General features: G+C 39.3%; 1 protein-coding gene across 1 annotated transcript; it reads left to right on the plus strand.

Annotated features, from left to right (window-relative positions):
- The first annotated feature begins 1,478 nt into the window (after nt 1-1,478).
- LOC122182966 (homeobox protein CDX-1-like) lies at nt 1,479-13,593 on the plus strand. The gene is made up of 3 exons (XM_042876663.1): nt 1,479-1,917; nt 10,501-10,646; nt 13,339-13,593. Exons 1-3 carry the CDS (start codon nt 1,479-1,481, stop codon nt 13,591-13,593), a joined length of 840 nt encoding a protein of 279 aa, XP_042732597.1.
- The last annotated feature ends 4,343 nt before the right edge of the window (nt 13,594-17,936 follow it).

Below are 17,936 nucleotides of genomic sequence, written 5' to 3' on the forward strand. Positions count from 1 at the left end.
TTGTGAATCCAGCCTAAGGAAACCATTCTGTCACACAAAGAAATGACAGTGTTGTCAGGTGGGCAGAGTGATTCTCCCTGCTTGAGAGCCAGGAGGAACCTGTAAGCTTAGGTGTTAAAGTGCAAAAGGCACTCAAAGAAAAAATACACTTCTGAACAATGAAAAAAACCTCATTATACTTTGCACCTGTTTAAGAAAAAATATTTAACAAATCGGTTTGTTAATAAAGGTGCAATTAAGTACTACATAATTAAAGAAATAGGAATGAAAACAGAAAATTCTCACTAAGAGAAAAGGTTAAAGTCTCTCATTAAAAACAAACAAACAAACAAAAAACCACTCTCCCCTCACTCATGGATATAGACAATCTCCTAGGGAATTTGTTACTTATTAACATAGGATTGTTCCTAAAATTTAGGAAAGGGTTTTTCATTTTCTTTCTTTTTTTCTTTTTTTTTTTTTTTCTTTGTGTGTGTGTGTGTGCTAAAAAGCTAGTATTTGTTCTCAGATTTCCAAGAAAAGGTGCTACTTACTGTGAACAAACACAGCAATGAGAATAGAAAACCTTTAGGGAGAACCACTGCTCATTTCAATATCACAAACAAAACACAAGCATGGAGAAAGTGACAAATTTTGCGTTCTCTCAATATTCTCTTTCTGTTAACATTGTAAGCTAGAATAAACTTCAATCACTGCAGCCAGCAGCCAGCTCATGAATAGGCTTACTAACATCAACAAGACTATTGGTATGAACAAATGCTCAAAATGACTATGAGACTTCTTGTATGCCCTTTGTAATGTTAAAAGCAGTAGGAATACCATAGCTTGCAAGTGCTCTCCCACATAGAGTAAGAGCTGAAGGCAAGAGGAATGCTCATGTGAGAAAGTGTGGAAGAGCTATAGATAAAGGCTGAATTAGTCCATTGCTGCCAGTTAAAACTATTAGAGCATGTTCTAACAAAAAACTACCAGGCTAGCAGATTCCAGGCTTCACCTAACTAAAACCTAATGCCTGAAGTTAGATTCTGATGCGTACTACTCAAGTAAAGCATTACTTCTACAGTTTAATAGTTATTGGTTAACTGCAATTCTACTTGAAGAACATGAGATTTCAACCTACATTCAAAAAGCATGGAACCACGATGGTAACACATAAAGGTTCTGTGAGAAAGGAAGCACCAGAACTAGCAGCAAGGTGGGGTTGCCTGCATGGTCAGCCCTTCATTTGAATGCAAATGCAATTTTGGGGCAGGCAGTTATCTGTGACATCAGGCAGGACCTTAGTAAACTGTTACCACCAGCACCTGGTAAAGCCATTGTTAATCATGTGTAGTAAAGGGACATGAGGGCTAGCATGAGTCATTTATAGAGCCGGTCAGAGCTAGAAAAGAGAGAGAAAGAAAGAGGAGGGGAAGAGATCAAACAAACAGTGTGAGGAGCAGGATGTCCCAGCAAGACAAAGCCAGGCTGTGAGCACCATGTACGTGAGTTACCTTTTGGATAAAGAGACCAGCATGTATCCAGGACCCGCAAGGTGCAGCAACAACAACCTGCCAGTGCAGAACTTTGTGCCCGCTCCCCCCTACTCAGACTACATGGGGTACCACCACGTGCCAGCTCCAGACGGCCACGGACAGCCCGCGGGAGCCTGGGGACCCCACTACGGCCCCCAGAGGGAGGACTGGAACGCTTACGGCCCGTGCCCGGGGCCCTCCGGCACGGCTGCTGCCGCGCAGCTCAGCGCCTCGTCTCCTGGGCAGGGCTCCTACAGCCCAGCTGAGTACAGCTCCCTGCATCCCGCCGCAGCCGGGGGGTTACCTCCTGCAGGTACCGGCGGCACACAGCAGGGCTCCCCCACCAGCCAAAGGCACAGCTCTTACGAATGGATGAGGAAAACGGTGCAATCCACTTCCACAGGTATGGGGGCAGTGAGGCTATGCTGAGATTTCCCTTTTTTGGGTGGTTGGTTTTGGTTTCTGTTGTTTTGTTGTATTTTTTTGCCAGGTTCCATACGTTTTAACAACAGGACGATTTGAACAAGACTCTTGCTAGCAGTGAAATATTGGTTCAATTTTTGGATGCTGTCTTTGATCAGCTGATGATTCCTTATATATCTTCCTTGACATCCATAGCTGAAGCCAATAAAAAGCAATGGCCTTTGACAGCATTTTCATTTGAGATACGTTTTTTAAAAGTTACATCAAATAATTGCTTTTAGCATGAGTCCAATAGATTTAAAAAGTATGTCTGCAGAAAGAAATCATGATGAAAGCATCAAATTTCTCCACTATCTATGCCTTGCTTATTTTCCTTAATTTTCAGTATGGACATGAATAGTTCAAGTAAAACACATATAGTGTTGGGGTTGGAAATACCTTTGTACTAGATATAGCCCCCATAAATCTAAGAACAGTAAAATGAAATAGATGTAGGATCAAATGCTTGAAAGACAGGAACAACAAGGAAAGACTTGCCACTCTTCATAGCAGTAACTCAAAATACACAGGAATATAAAGATCTCTGGTAGCAAAATAAGTTAATGCTATGACAAGTCGATCTCCAATAGGAATGGATGATTAAAATAAAATGCTGCAGTCATGTTTAACAAGTAAAAATAAGAAGTCTGAGGAAACGATTCTCTTTGGTTGTAGGAAGTAAAGCAAAAAAAAAAAAAAAAAAAAAAAGTACAACTATTAAACACCAAAAACATCTCTGTTCCTTGTATCAACAGAAAAAAAAATAATGAAACAAGGAAGGGGGGAAGGAAAGGCTGAGGGGTGCTGCCTGAAAGGAACAGGGACAATCTTCTATAGAAGTGTGTGATCCTCCAAGGTTCTGAGCAGTTCTGACATGCACCAACACCAGTAGGAGTTAAGGACGCTCAGTACCTTCCCCAGAGATGCACACAGTATCTCAGTGTCTCAACTCGTGGAGGTTCCCTTCCTTCCAGGCCTTCCTCCCTTCCCAGTTTGGTTCCCACACACCTGTAAATGTGGTTTTCAAAGCCAGTATTGAATTAAACTCTGAAGGGAAAACAGTTATTTCAACATATATTCTACATAAACGAAAGCAACTAAGCCTAAAAATTATCTTTGCCAAAATAATGCACCTATTTTGCACAGACACAGAGTCATACCTACTGCTGCTCAATGCAACTTCAGCTCACAGATCCAATATCATGGATGATACTTGGACCAAGAATGTTCCTTACATTGGGTGAATAAGAACTTTGCAAACACAAAAGACAGAGGTTGCTGAAGACTTTTTTATTTTAAAATATATCTCATAGCTGTTCTTCACTGAATGCTACTCAAGAAGAGGGCCAGTCTTGCAAAAACTTTCTGCTTTCTTTTGCGTAGTCCTTATGAATACAGTGAGAATTCTCACAGGCAGTATGATTTACGTCTGGCAACATACTTGCTCAAAAACCACTACTATTTCTCTTTTCTTTACCTACCTGCCTCTTGCTCTTTTGGATTTAAATGGCAGCCTTACAGTTTCTGTCTTTTTGCACAACCATTAGGAATTTTAATAGAGATTTTGTAAAGGAAAGAAGAATTATGTATGTTGTTTATTGCTTCCTTTTAGTCCCTGTGAAAAAGATATGAACTATTGTTCCTGAAGATAGGAAAAATAAGGCTTAGACTTACCTGAAGGCACTGAAGTAAATTATAGAAATGAAAAGTATTACTTGTTCATTATGTGTTGCAAAATAATACTTATCAATAATATGATTTCTCTATAGAAATGATGAATATTAAGGCAAGTAATTTTTGCAAGATGTTCTTAAATGTCTGCAAGAAATGCTACTCTAATTATATCCCTTTAGAATCAGGAGAGACTCCTTCCGTAGACTGACTTACGTATATACCTCTTGGCAGCAGTCTGATTTGTAACAGCAACAGAAACAAGGCCTAGAAGCAATGACATTTCCATCTCCAGGGGTTTCGTGGTTATCTTCTCTTGTTGTGGTGCTTCCTGGATTCATGACCTGACAGAGAAGAAAGAAAAACACTTGATTGAAATTTCTCCCACTGTCTCATACCCACATCTTCTCATATTGTTATTTATACAATTCATCTGGAACAGAAGAAGAAATGATTTAAAGTTAAATTTACTGTATGCAACTTAAAAAACAACATTGAATACAAAACCAGGACTTGACCTGGTATTAAGCAAGGTTCATGAAATATGCTTCTTAAAACTACCAAAAGAACTCAGTAGTTGATGCAAGACTGTTCTGATATAGTGGTACTGGAACGCATTTCCCACATGAACGACCTAATCAGGCTTTCATCCACCATCCTCCCTGGTGAAGGATCTATGAACGCTCCTTCTGCAGCTTTCAAACTGGAGGGAGTAGGACTTTCTCCATGTAGGTTCTAATGCCTGCTCACTGCTTCCCTGAGGGTATTCAGGATACGGGAGAAAGCAAATGCATTCTGACTCAGACCACTTGAATAAAGGAGTATTTTGTATGGAGTATGTCTGAGTATTTTCATCCAAGAATACAAGTGGAAAAGACCCTTTCCTAACCCTTATACTGCGCCTATTTGTCTCAGTTGCTAAAATACCAAACAGAAAGGAAAAAGAAACCCACAGCTACTAGCAATAGTAACAGAGCTTAGAACCATGACAACTAGAGACGGCAATTCTATGTACACAGAGCATAATTACAGGCAAATTCTTTGATGAAAAGCATAAGCCTGTCATCGAATAAACTACAAATCCCCTTATATTGATTTCTGTATTTTTATGGAAGCATGCAGTCCCTTGCATAGGAGTAGCCTTTAGTTTTAGCCCATGGGAGAAAACAAAATACATCTGTGTAAACCTGTGCACAAAATCTAAAGTATGAAGAGGTAACTGCCAGGTAGTTTCAGAAGCAACGAGAATTAGGTTTCTTAAGTATATCTTAAAATCTGTACCTATCTAATTATTAAAAAAGGAGGGAGCAAGTACAGAAACGGAGGGAAAGTAACTGTAAGCAGAGATGTCAAGTGCAGGAAACACTGTAGTCATTCAGTAAAACTTTACTCTGATGATTTTTTTGGTGGTGCTGACAGGTGCTGACAGTATCATTACCAAATGCTCTGTAAATGTAGAGTATCTAGAAGAAGGAAGAAGTTACATCAAATGTAAGAAAGAGAAGCAGCACTCTTAAGGAGTCATTCTTGCAAAATGCTGAATGCCTAAAGAACACCTGGAAAAAAAAGTCCAGGTAATCACTTGCTTTTTAGTTTATACAGTCACTGGCAATGTGACTTTTCCTGACCCTGCCACTTAGAAAACTGCCTGCACTTTCCACAGCCTGTGTTCTTGTGCCAAACAGAACCCCACAGAGCAGTCTGTCCAGTTGTCATTTAAAGGTAACAAAATTATTTTGTTTTGGATTCAGTTATCTTCTATTATGAAGATGAATTGTTTACACTAACCAAGGGCAGAATTGGCCAATGAGCATTATGACAGAACATATCACAATGGAAAATAATTGCACTTTAAATAGAAGTCAACAGAACAGAGGGGGAAAATCCCCTAAGTCCAATGAAAGTTTCTGATTCTATGATGCTACTCTGTTCTTTTCACCATGAGTTACCTGAACATGTATAATAAGAAAAAATGATCAAGATCCAGCAGAAAATACAAATATGGGATTGCAGCATCACAAACCTCTATGCATCCAACTTGGCAATATTTCTTTCAGCTCATTGAGACTTGAGGCAGGAATGCAATTGCTACACTGTGCAGGACAGCACCCTTGTAACTTCACAGAACTTCACGTGCAGCACAGTGTCCTTCTTCAGGACATTTATTCATTTAAATTTCTTTTGTTTCACAAATTCAATTAAATCGGTGATACTCCTTAGGGTGAGTTTGGACCTTTTGTTTCCTAAATTTTGAAGTGCATGAATATTGAGAAATCGTTCCCTCACCAAAAAAAAAGAAAAAAAAGAATCACACCGCTGGGCCTTGATCTCCAGTGATCCTTTATTATTAACTCAAAAAACTAACTCTACTCCCTCTCTTAAAACTGAGCCACCATAAAGATGCAGATATGAACAGAATAAATCTTCAGGCCAGAAAACTATTCCACATTTGAAGCTGACCTACTGCCTTTCAGCCATCATGTATAGACATCAACTCCTTCTGAACAGCACTAAGCTATGCAAGTGAGATGCTGATACTTGTAAGTAATCTGACACTGTTCTGTACATCTCCTGTCTGAACGAGGTAGCTGCTGGATTTTATGAATGATGTCTTGTCAATTCAGGTAGACGAAGGATATTCCTGGACAGTTAAGAGAGGATGCACTAAAGAAGGGGCCCAGGACCAGTTCTCATGCTAATTTATTTTACTTTGTAAACTAGTTGTGAGGTCTGACCGTGTTGGTTTGGTTTTGTTTTTTTTCCTCCTTTCCTGGGCTACATTGTCTTTGGTTTTGAGGCCTATCTGTCATATTGAGGCAACAGACCCTCTCAACACTTCTCTTTGCTTTGATATGCAGCCTTGTCTCTTCCTTCTCCCTTTTTTCTTCAGGAGTTATATTGCCGGAAAGGGTGATGATTTTCACAGCAAATAAAGAGGCCTTCTCCTAGCTTTATTGTCTTCAGAAGAAATGCTCTGTGAATTTTACGACCAAGGGGAAAGCTGTTCCCTTCCCCCAACTCAGAACTTGGCCAGTCACAAAAATTGCTGAAGAGGGTGTGATAAGAGAGGATTGTTAAACTTTATCTCAAAGAAGTCTTCTAAGGCTGAAATATCTTATTTTTCCCACTCTAAAGGCAGTCTTAAATAATCGCTACTTGCAAAATAGTTGCCATAGTTTTGGCAAAACTTGCTGTTCTTAAATAGCTCAACTCAGAAAATCGACCCCCTCAACACAGAGGCAGTTTGCAAAGCTCTTTATTTTAATTCCACCCAGCTACTGATAATCTCCCCAACCACCTGCAGCTCCATGCTATGACAATACATTCCCAATAAAACTGATTCTAAGTCGTCCATTAAAGTGATGATCATCCTTAATAAAAGGTTAACACTGTCAAAAGGTAAATGCTGGCCATTTCACTCACGTGAGTAAAATCTGCAGCACTAAAGGATTGGATTAAAGTATTAACCTTTATCACCAAATCATTATATTTTGTCACTATCTACCAAAGAGATCTGACAAATGAGGAACATTCGTCTGCTCTGTTTCTGGGGTGCTGTATCAGTTCTACCTCAGATTTTACCCAGGTAGTACTTCTTGAAATAAAATGCATCACTGTAATTGAAATGAGCAGAAGATCAGTAAGATTCACAACAGAGTGCCATATATTCTGTCATATATATCTGTTTAATAACAGGCTTTATTGCTATTAACTTTAGAACATAAATAAAAAATTCGCTCTGCCTTTGGAATGAAATGCCACTTGCAGAGCAACTCCAAGACAGCATTCAACAAAGGGACAAAAGTCCCTCGCAGACACTGGGACTTCATCAGGCCTCACTGAGAGCAAAACACAATATTGCTAGCAACAAGGGTTACCTCTGAAGACCTCAGCAGATCTCTACAGCTCAGATGAGGGTTTAAATACCTAAAATCAGGAATAGAAAGCTATATCTTGAAATTTTCCATCTTGTTTTGGCAACAGAAGCACATCTGATGTTTGACTGTGACTTCTGAATGAGAACAGAGCTGAAGATAAGATCACCTTTCTCTTTTGTGTTCTCCATCTTAACAACACAAAGGAGACTAAGGAAACATCTTAAATATTTCTGTCCCACAGAATGACCTCAAGTTCTCGTTTGAAGCAGGAAAAAAAAAAAAAACAAAAAACAGGCCAGAGATCTAAAGTTAAAATATATCAAGTAAAGCATTAAAGCACCACAGGAGACCATATGTTAAACAAACAATTTACACTTCGAATGAATGAAAACAAATGTCGTAGTGTTTCTGTGGACTGGGCTGAATAATTGCTGTTCTCCAAGACTAACATTTTCACCATAATATTGTAAAATTAGCAGCACTTTTCACTTGATTATCTGAGTAAACACACTTGGATTAATTCTGCTTTTCACTACAGTTCTACAGTGATAGAAATGCTACTGAGCTGAGAATGTCTGACCCAGCCAAGCAGACACAGCGTCCACAAGAAAATTAAAAGATTAGTTTGACAGAGTTGTTTTGGCTGCACGGAGGGAGCAGAAACACCAGCATAGGCAACAAACAAAAATGTATGCATTCATTTTTCCTACCGAAATATTCCAAGTAAACACACTGATGATCTCCTAACAGTTGGAAAATATTCATATCACTGTAAACTCACTATTAGTGGCCAGTGCTTTCCCACAATCAAAGAGCAAGAAGTACAGAAGCTGAATGACCAAATTCTAATGTACATCTTGCAATGAAAACTGGGAGGAATCCCAGAGAAAGCCAATCACATACAGTGAACCAAGCACTGCCTACAGTCAGAGGTACCTTGTTTACAGCACTGCAGTGACCAGGACTTCCAGTGCTAACCAACTGTGTCCAACATCTATACCAACAGCACGGAATGGGCCATCACCTTAAGAACTTTGTCATGCACGTAATACCTTAGTGAGCCAAAAATTGTTACAATTTGACAACAAGGTCAAATCCTGGAAGAGAATTCATTGCCATGTGGTGTATGCATTTAGATAGCAAGTAGTAGGCAACGCTAACTTTAAACATATTCAGCCATCAAAACAATGAAACTATGCCTTTCTCCACTGGTAGGGAAAAACACATTGACCTGTGAAACCAAATCATGGATTGAAGGATAAAGTACTTCAAGATTCCACTACAGTTCTTTCTGTACATTGAATTCTGAGCTTTGGAACTACTTCACAAGCTAGGGAAGCGGGAAGAAGGGACTGAGGAGCAACCAGACTTTGGTACCAGCAATCAGCCCCCAGCTGCTCTGTGCTGCAGAGAAGACTGGGTGCTCAGTGGTGACACATCATGGGGAGCTGGAGCTGCTCAGAGAAGGACATTTTGCCAATTCACTGATAGTCTATTGTGGTGCTCTCCATTTTGCTACTCTCATCACCAGTGCAAGTATTATAAGTTTGAAGTCTATCTTTTTCTGAAGAGTAAGGCATGCAGACATTGTTTGACAGAAAGCGATCTGTAAGACAAAGATTAAAAAAGATGAAGCTACATCTGCAGCACAACCAGACTGCTACAGGCAGCAAGTCCCAGTATGCCTCCCATTTTATATATGATCCCAGAGAATCTGACTCTAGTCTGTTGTTCTTGCCCATTGGACAGGAAGGCACACAAAGCATAGTACCACACATAGCACAGATCACCAACTTCAAATGCGTTCTGTCCCAGACAATTTACAGACAAAACATATACATTTGAACAAGTGTCCAGATGAAAACAGACAAGGAAGCACAAAACAAACCAACAAGTCACTATTTGCAATCACTGTAACATTGTTTTTAGCCCCCAAACAATCTAATCTTTCTAAATTGCAGGAAGACCTCAGGGCAGGGCTCAGGGGCCATGATTTTAGGCAGCTGTTGACCTCCAATGTTTTGATTGCCTAAAATGAATATTAATAAGAGTGAAAAGGCTGGTGAGAAGGGAAGCATCAGCAGTCTTCCTCATTCTCATTTGTGTTTAATGACTGCCAACATCTGTCCACATAGATGATCCTGTATGAAATCAATACATTCCTAGCTACTTGCAGCTGTGTTCACTTGCTCATGTCATTTGCTCTTACCTTTTTAAAGACCCAGTTACTGCTGAATCATGTCTGCTTCAGCTGGCTGTACCCATATCTGAAATGTTACAGCAGTGCTGCCTGAAAAGGAACCAGTGGTACAATTCTAGCATTGCTGAACATCCTTTGTTAAGTACTGCATTCCTTTCCTCTTTTTTTATTAACTGCCATTTGAAAATGTATCTCACTATTCCCTGAGGTGATCCAGGTGTGGTTAGATTGTGTTAGGCTTGAAGAAAAAATACAGCCACCAAATTGCAATAACAGCAACAGTATTGTATCGATATCTTTAGCAACGGGATCTGAAGTCCTTTGGAAGCTCTCAGTATTTTCTGTGCAGTAAAACACCCTTCACGATTCATCTCTGAATTAAGCAGTAGTCAATCAGCTTTAGGGAAGGAAAAAAAGCAATTCAACACTGGGCAGTAAGCCTCCATTAAACTGTGAACAGAACCCAGGCTTTCTGGCTCCTCATTCTTAACAAGAACAACTTCTCTTTCCCAAATGAAAACCCAAGGGTAATAAAGAATACAAGAATCAGTTTATCATCTCTTTACTAAGGAGCAAATCTAAAAGCTGATGGTATTACCCTCTTGTGTTGTAAATTGATACGACTCCACTACAGTCAAGGAAGTTACTCTGGGTAAGTGCAGAGAACCAGGCTTAAAATACCCACAAACATTTGTCAAATGTAAAGTCTGATATTTTATGTTACTGAAGTTAAAAAAATTCTAGGTTGAAGCAATGTGTTCTTCTTTCAAAACAGGTAAAACAAGAACAAGAGAGAAGTACCGAGTGGTTTACACAGATCATCAGAGATTAGAATTAGAGAAGGAATTTCATTACAACAGATACATTACAATCAGGAGGAAGTCTGAACTTGCTGCAAACCTAAGACTTTCCGAGAGACAGGTAGAGTATGGATTGCCCGTTCAGAATTTCCTTTGCATTTATTACTGCTGAGGAGGAGATAACCACATTGGTCAAGAACAGAGAAATGCTAATACCTCAGAACTAATGTGACTGAGTTCTCTTTGCAATTTAGGAACTCATACTATCCAGCTGAATGGCTCGATGGCTTTGTTTGCATTCTTTTTGAAATATCCCATCAGCACTAGCTCAGCTTGCACGATGGCAGCAGAGAGCTATGCAGCTGCACAGAAAAGGCAAACTGAAGTCCGACATACAGTCTTGTTCTGAGAAAATATCAACCAAATCCTGCCAGGACTTTCTGCTGTTCGGCTGGGTCAGTATTACTAGGGAGAAGCTTTTGCAAATATTTTCAAGTCCTGGTTCCACTGAGGTCAGTGGGAAACCTTAAACAAGGCCGTTCTTAGTAGTGGTAGTGAACATAAGTGGTGAATTCCAGTATGCTCAGGACACTGAAGATATTTAGGTCTTGGCTACCTTCTACCTTTTGTTTAAAATTCCCTACACACCTGCTAATCCTTTCTCTTTTCCCTATTTCCCTCCATTCCCTGCAAATTCCATTCCCTCTCCCACAACTTAAATCCATTCTTCTTGGCAAAAAGACATGAAGTACAATTTGCCCTGGAATGACTCGGTGCCACGTTCTTCAATCACATAATTATTGTGCCTGTGCCACCTCCTGCTACAGCAAAGCAGGAGCCCAGCCCCAGGCTCTGAAGCACCTCAGCTGACTCATGCCAAGCAAGATAAAATGCCCATCTAGATCTCCAGTATACTGCTAACGTGGGCTGAGCATGTTCTGTCTCATTTTACTTGGGGGTTTCTTAACACAGTACACTGAAGTAAGCATCGATCTTAAAAGATTCATTGGAAGGACTCCACAAATAGCTTATCTCAAAACAGAAGAACAAAGAACGACAAGTAAACAAGAAAGGGAAGAAGTAATATCTAATTCTTTCTTAAGTGACAAATGATGCACTTCTGATACAGACAGGATACAAAAGAAAGGAGATGGTGAGGACAAGAAAGAAGAGCTAAAATCACACTTTGGGATTACTTGCACAACTAAGCATAAAAAAATACTGTAAAAGGATAGCAACAGGTAAAGAACAAGTCCACATAAATACAGATCTGCAAGGTTAGACTAATAGCTTACTTGCATTTGATAACTGGTATACAACCTTTACATGCCTACTAAAATATCTCTCTGAATCTCTGCTGCAGGTTTCTACATCTAGTTTAATAATGAAAGAGAATAAACCCCTAAATTCAAAGCAGATATTGCCAAACACAGAGGGCAATTCTGAATCAGGTATTAGTTTGGATTTTAGATAGTTCCATCTCTTCATATATTCTGTCAAATGATGGGAAAAAGCTAGATTACCACAGTGCAGACAGAACGTAGGATATTTGAGACAGCCTTAGTAGAACATGAACATCATTGGCTACTGAACTGATATTTCAGAAATTAAGACAACAAAATGAACTGCCACATGTTTGAGATGGCAGCTTGGCACTTAAACTTGGGTTCTACAAGCTTTATGTGCATCTGGAATCTTCACATTCAGCTGGAAAATGGGTACAATAATGGCTCAAGATTAAGTGCACTGAAACTGTCAGAGTCCTTGTGATGTCTTGAGGGACTTCACCACTAGATTCTTTTAATGGCCACAGATACTACCACTTTTTACAGTTTTTCCTTGTTTCTGACTGTCAGTTATTTCTCTGCCGAGCAGCTAAAAAGGAAAAGAAAACAAAGCAGTATTTCTCAGCAAACCACAGATTTTTCTTTGGGTTATTTAAAATAGTTGACAAAAAATCCCACATCAGGAATTCGTATCTAAAGACATTTCAGTTGCCACAGAATAGTCACCTTTTCACACCTGAACAAATTCTACTACATTTTCAATTGAATATTGTTAGCTTCACCTCACATCCTCACCTGTTCTGTCCCAATCAAAATCCATATATTCTTCAATAGTTCATCTCTTCTCAAAGATTGCATTTCTGTGACAGAGCAGTGACTAAGAAATAAAGTCATAAACCATGTGGGAAATAGCAGCAGATTTTGACTTCATCTACATGTGCAAGAAAAAGTGCTTAGCTACTAAGGCACCACTTCTGTAATACTCTGAAGTTAAACATACCTACAATAACACACTGGTGAATTTCTGCTCACAGGTGCATTTCTGTTGGCTTACACATTGTAGCAAAAGAATTAATGTTCAGCATCCAAACAGGAAATCTTTTTTCCGTTCATAGGCCAATCATAGGCTCTGAGTTGCTCTGACTTGCTCTGACTTACAACATACAGTTTTCAAAGTAAAGATACTTTCAAATTCTTTTGGCCACCACTGTGATGCATTAGGTTCTATTTGACCTTGTACAAAACAAAACAAAAAAAGAATCAAACTCATTTCATAAATACTTCCTAGGAATAAATCGCTAAAAAAAGCTGTTTATCAAACAAGATATTTTATTATCAGAGAGGAAGGATTATGTATTTGGAAAAAAATACATAACAGCAAGCAAAGAGCTCAGCTGTCCTGTTTGCTACTGCCTTTCTCACTGGTCCTCATGCAGTTGATTTTCTCCTATGCCCCTTGACTACACACATAAAGAACCACATGCATTCTATTAACAACTGTAAAAAATTTCCTCTGCTCCTCTGCAGGTGAAAATCTGGTTCCAGAACCGCAGAGCCAAGGAAAGAAAACTAATGAAGAAGAAAATGACTCATTTTGACGGCAGCAATCTTGGCTCTATGCAGAGTGACTCTGGCTCAGTGAGCCCAATGCCAGCTCCTGACCAACAGACTCACTCCGAAATGCCCAGCTCTTTGTTCCCTCCTCCACCTCCTCCAGCTCCGCTTGCAATGAACGGCCTGCAGCACTCTGGGAACCTGCAGCAGGTGGTGGCCTCTCAGTAAGACTGGCTGAGGAGCTGCTGCTTATCGAACACTATGAACTACCGGTACACAGAGCACTACAGTACGAAAGAGGACATCTGCAGCTGTTTTGCAGGGGTCCCCAGCATGACACAGTTCTGTGCACATAAGCTTCAAGTTCAATAAATCTAGAGTCACTTGCTGGGTCTGCAGGATAGTGCGAGTCCCCAGCGGCCCTGGAACTGCAGTGTGTCAGGAGTCCTAGCTGCAGAGAGCCTCACAAGAGAACACCACGAGGCGAGCATCCCTGCAGCAGGTGGGCAGGCACAGGAGAGGAGAAGAGCCAAGGGCTAGAGTGGCCACTTGTTAACCTTATTCTGTGAAAAACAAAGCACAAAAGAGGCCGTAGGCAACATGGCATGGCTAGGCCGTGATAGCAGCTTCACACGAGTGCTCTGTCCCCTGCCGCTAGGTAAAGACTGCATTCTTTCTCCTTCCATCTCCACACAGGTTCCATGTACTGATCTCACTTTCATCGACGTTACACGCGGACCTTGATAAATGACAACCTGGCTTAATTGTCTTGACCCACTTGATGGAAAGCCTGAGTTGTGGTGGTTGCACTCACTATGTTTTAAGGGTAAAGGTCATGGATGAGCTTTTTGGGTTTGTTTTGTTTTGACAGGTATGATTTCCAGTGCTCCCTATACTGCTACAAACATGCATGCATCAATCTTACCAATCTTTCCGGAAATGTGAATCTTGGCTTAAGTTCATTTTTGGTGGAGATTGCATTTTGTGAGACAGCATAACCCCTGGACAAAGATGCTGTACTTGCAATCAACTAATTTTATATTTGGAGTGATTTTCACAGCTATCGTGATACTAAAAAAAAAAAAAAAAAAAAATTAAAAATTTGAGAAGCTGAATAAATAGAAGACAAAGCAAAACTATTTTACCTGGATATAAGCTCTTGCCAATTTATAAGTGGGCACGTAATACTAATCTCCTAAACCCACATCTGAGAATCTAAATAGAAGGGTTCCAATTCCCAAATGCTGATCCCTTCCACACTAAGCAGACTTGGGAAGATAATCACTACTTAAGAACAATCTGGATATCTGCTCCCTGAGTTGACTACCAATTACACGTCCATAATCTCTGCCTGCAAAGAGAAAATGTTTGAAGCACTCGGGTAATTTGGGAATTTATACTCCCCTTTGCCAAAAGCTGTTTAGAAGTTTAGGATGCTTATCCTCATGAATTTCCATCAAAGTGTCCTCCTAAATTTCTCCAACACTGTTACAAATAAGACTTAGGAACATTAAGTCATTTCGGCACTACGTTTTGTTTTTTTCTTAATTATAACAAATAGTACTATTAGACCATCAAAATGTAGGTAATGTAAAGTCACTTTGTATATAGAGAACATTAAAATAAATGACGTTTTCAATGATCATTTGCCAATGTGATATTAGCTACTGTAGAAAATGAACATTTCCATGAACATTCTGTTGCTGAATTGCAGCGTCAAGTAGAAAAGCAGGGAGATGTCTAGAAAAAAACAGAGAATGGTAAAACCAGGCTGACTCAGGGAGATGGCAGCTCTCTCTCCCTCTCTCCCTCTCTCTTGATTTTACCTAGAATTTTCTGGTTGTAACAAGGACAGCACGAAAAGGGATGCACATCCACATTGTAAAATTCCCACACTTTTCCTTCCATTGTGCTGCTAGCAAGAGTACTTTGAAGCTTTGTGTTGGTAAGATAAGCCAAATTAGATGAAGAAACTCAATTAAATACAATTCAAAGTTCAGCAACAGAAAAACTTCTAGTGCTTTTCACGTATTAGGAAAAGCAGAACATGACAAATAGCACTTATGAACAGGAGAGATTTAACATCCACACTGATGAGCACAGCCATCAAACATCGATCTCCCAAGAGAGGAAGAATCCACTGGAAATGCACAGAACAGCCATTCTGCCTACAGAGGGAAACGCCGCAGATATTTTAATGTAACTGATACTGAAACAGTTCAAGAGAAAAGCAATCTCAATTTGGCCAATTAAACAGAATTAGGGTTGTATACCAAAGAAAAATCAGTAAAAACGTCCAGATTTACAATTTAGAACTTGTCAGAATACAGAAAGCAGCTTTGTTTTTTGTCATGATATACAATAATTTGATACCTAGTTCTAGCTAAATGCACCAGAACCCCAGGATTTTGCAGTTCAAGTTCATTGTTAGATTTAATCACATTTCCACGACATAGTTTGATTTTGTAATTGATTTTTTTAAATAATATATTTTAAAAACATTCTTAAAAACGAAAAGAAAATAAATCTGAACTCAACTTCTTTCTCTTTAAAATTATTTAAACATCATTCAAAGAGTGAGGGATCCAGCAAAACGACCCGTTTTATCTTGTTTACATGTAGAAGAGTTATTGAGGAAGATAAGTGACTACTTTGAAGATCTGCCTCATTTCTGCCCCAGTTTGCTGAAAGCATGCTTGCTATAGGTTGCTATGTGTTTCCAATCAGAAGTTGTTAAGTACACAAAATAAGGCTGGATTTTATTTGCAGAAGCACATGTTCAAAGGTTAAAATTTATTGCTCCAAAAGCAGTATCTATAAACCAGGGTAATACCTTAGGGATTATTAACCCTCTAGTTATGCCAGTGATCGTTTTACGTGGTTCAATGTTTTGTTTTGTTTTTTAACTTACTAACAATCTATTCAAATAAGTATTTTCCAATGTGCTTCAGTCCTTTAAAAAGTTGTTCACCAAAAAAAAACAGTAAGCTATTTTTCATTAAAAAGCTTGCAAAATATTGTTGCATAGCTAAACTAAAAATGAGATGGATCGAATCAGAAGCAAATAACTGGAAGTATTTTGGTCCAACATTTTGAGTCATGAAATACCTCCGAACACTACTTGCTTCCCCTCCAACGCTGGGCATATCACGTAACCCATCACTTTTAGCACATCTATAAAACTAGGGACACTAAAGCAGAGCTGCTGCGAAGATGGATTGGTTGTTAGCAAAGCTCCTAGAAGAAGAAAAGCATACCATGGGCTACATCACAGGAATATCTAAGCCCTTAATCCTAATTGTGATTAAAGCAACAATCAAGGTGTATGCAATTTTCAGAGGAATTCACTAACCTTTAAACCCCATTACCCAGAAAGAAGGGTTTGGCACAAAAAGATCAAGAACATACCTGGCAGGATCTCCTGCAAAAACTTCATGCAACTAAGAAAGAAATACAATTCAAAATGACATTTCCAAACAAAAGAAAAAAACCCTTCAGATAGACAAATAGAGTCATTCTAGGTGCTAACACAAAAAATAAAAATCGTGCTACGTGCACTGAGATGGTGCATCTCTGAACAACTTAGATGGCCTGTCACGTTTTGGAAATGGCCCTGGATGTTATCAGTGGGACTCAAAACTGCGTTGATATCACTATTAAAAAAAAAAAGGCACTGTTTTAATGGTGAAAATGTTTCCCAGCTGTTTTAACGATCAAAGAGCACAAACAACTTTTTTGTACATTTTATAACAAACCATTCTGATAAGTATGTCAAAATGGAGAGGTTTAACTTCGATTTATCCTGCATGCTCTTGGTCCTCCAGGGCAGGAGGGACTTGATACACACGACCTCTCATCTGAGAGCAAGGAAGAACAGTTAAATTTCTGTGACAGAAAGGCTGGTCTGCCAGGAACATAAGCCACGTGTATAGCAAGAATTGTAAACAGTAAAAGCGATCAAATCCTTTGTTTCCTCATGAAAAACAAAGACCACACTCAAGGAACACCCAAAGGACTAAATACTGAGCACCAAACAACCCCCATCTAGCTGTATTCCAGTCAGGATGAATTAGTACAGTAAGTGGGAACACGACACTGCAGGTTTAGGAAGGAAACCGAATCTGAACAGATCTGCTGATCCTTTTTTACAGCTCTGCTAAAAAGGATCAATTTAACCTGCATTTCACATACAGATTCTTTAAGACTTGCTGCACTAAGACTGTTTGCTGAGCAGTTAGACACACTTTTATTACTGTTTGTATTGATTTTGTAACAGATCTTAAATTGTTTCGATTTCAGATCAGAAGACACACTTCCCTAGCACATGCAACACTGGTGCCTATCATACATGACACATAGTGCCACTGCCTTAAGGAAGGGGAAAAATTAACATTAGGAAACGAAAGCTAAATCATTGTTAGCAGCAGTCAGAAAAACAGCTATAAGGGGCCGAAGGGTAAACATGATCACCATACTCCCAACAATTCACTTTTCAATATCAATAATTTTATAGAAGGATTTGTTAACAAGCAAAATCTAAGAGTATGGAATTCAAAATTGCAGCATTGAGG

Source organism: Lagopus leucura, unplaced genomic scaffold (genome assembly GCF_019238085.1).
Source record: "Lagopus leucura isolate 7727_CA_CO unplaced genomic scaffold, USGS_WTPT01 Super-Scaffold_100016, whole genome shotgun sequence".
Lineage (NCBI taxonomy): Eukaryota > Metazoa > Chordata > Aves > Galliformes > Phasianidae > Lagopus > Lagopus leucura.

Excerpts from the sequence above, each read along its gene's own strand:
- LOC122182966 (XM_042876663.1), top strand. The coding sequence starts at position 1,479 with ATGTACGTGAGTTACCTTTTGGATAAAGAGACCAGCATGTATCCAGGA. Across the intron at positions 1,918-10,500 it reads GGTGCAATCCACTTCCACAG|GTAAAACAAGAACAAGAGAG; the intron begins GTATGGGGGCAG and ends CTTTCAAAACAG. Across the intron at positions 10,647-13,338 it reads TAAGACTTTCCGAGAGACAG|GTGAAAATCTGGTTCCAGAA; the intron begins GTAGAGTATGGA and ends GCTCCTCTGCAG.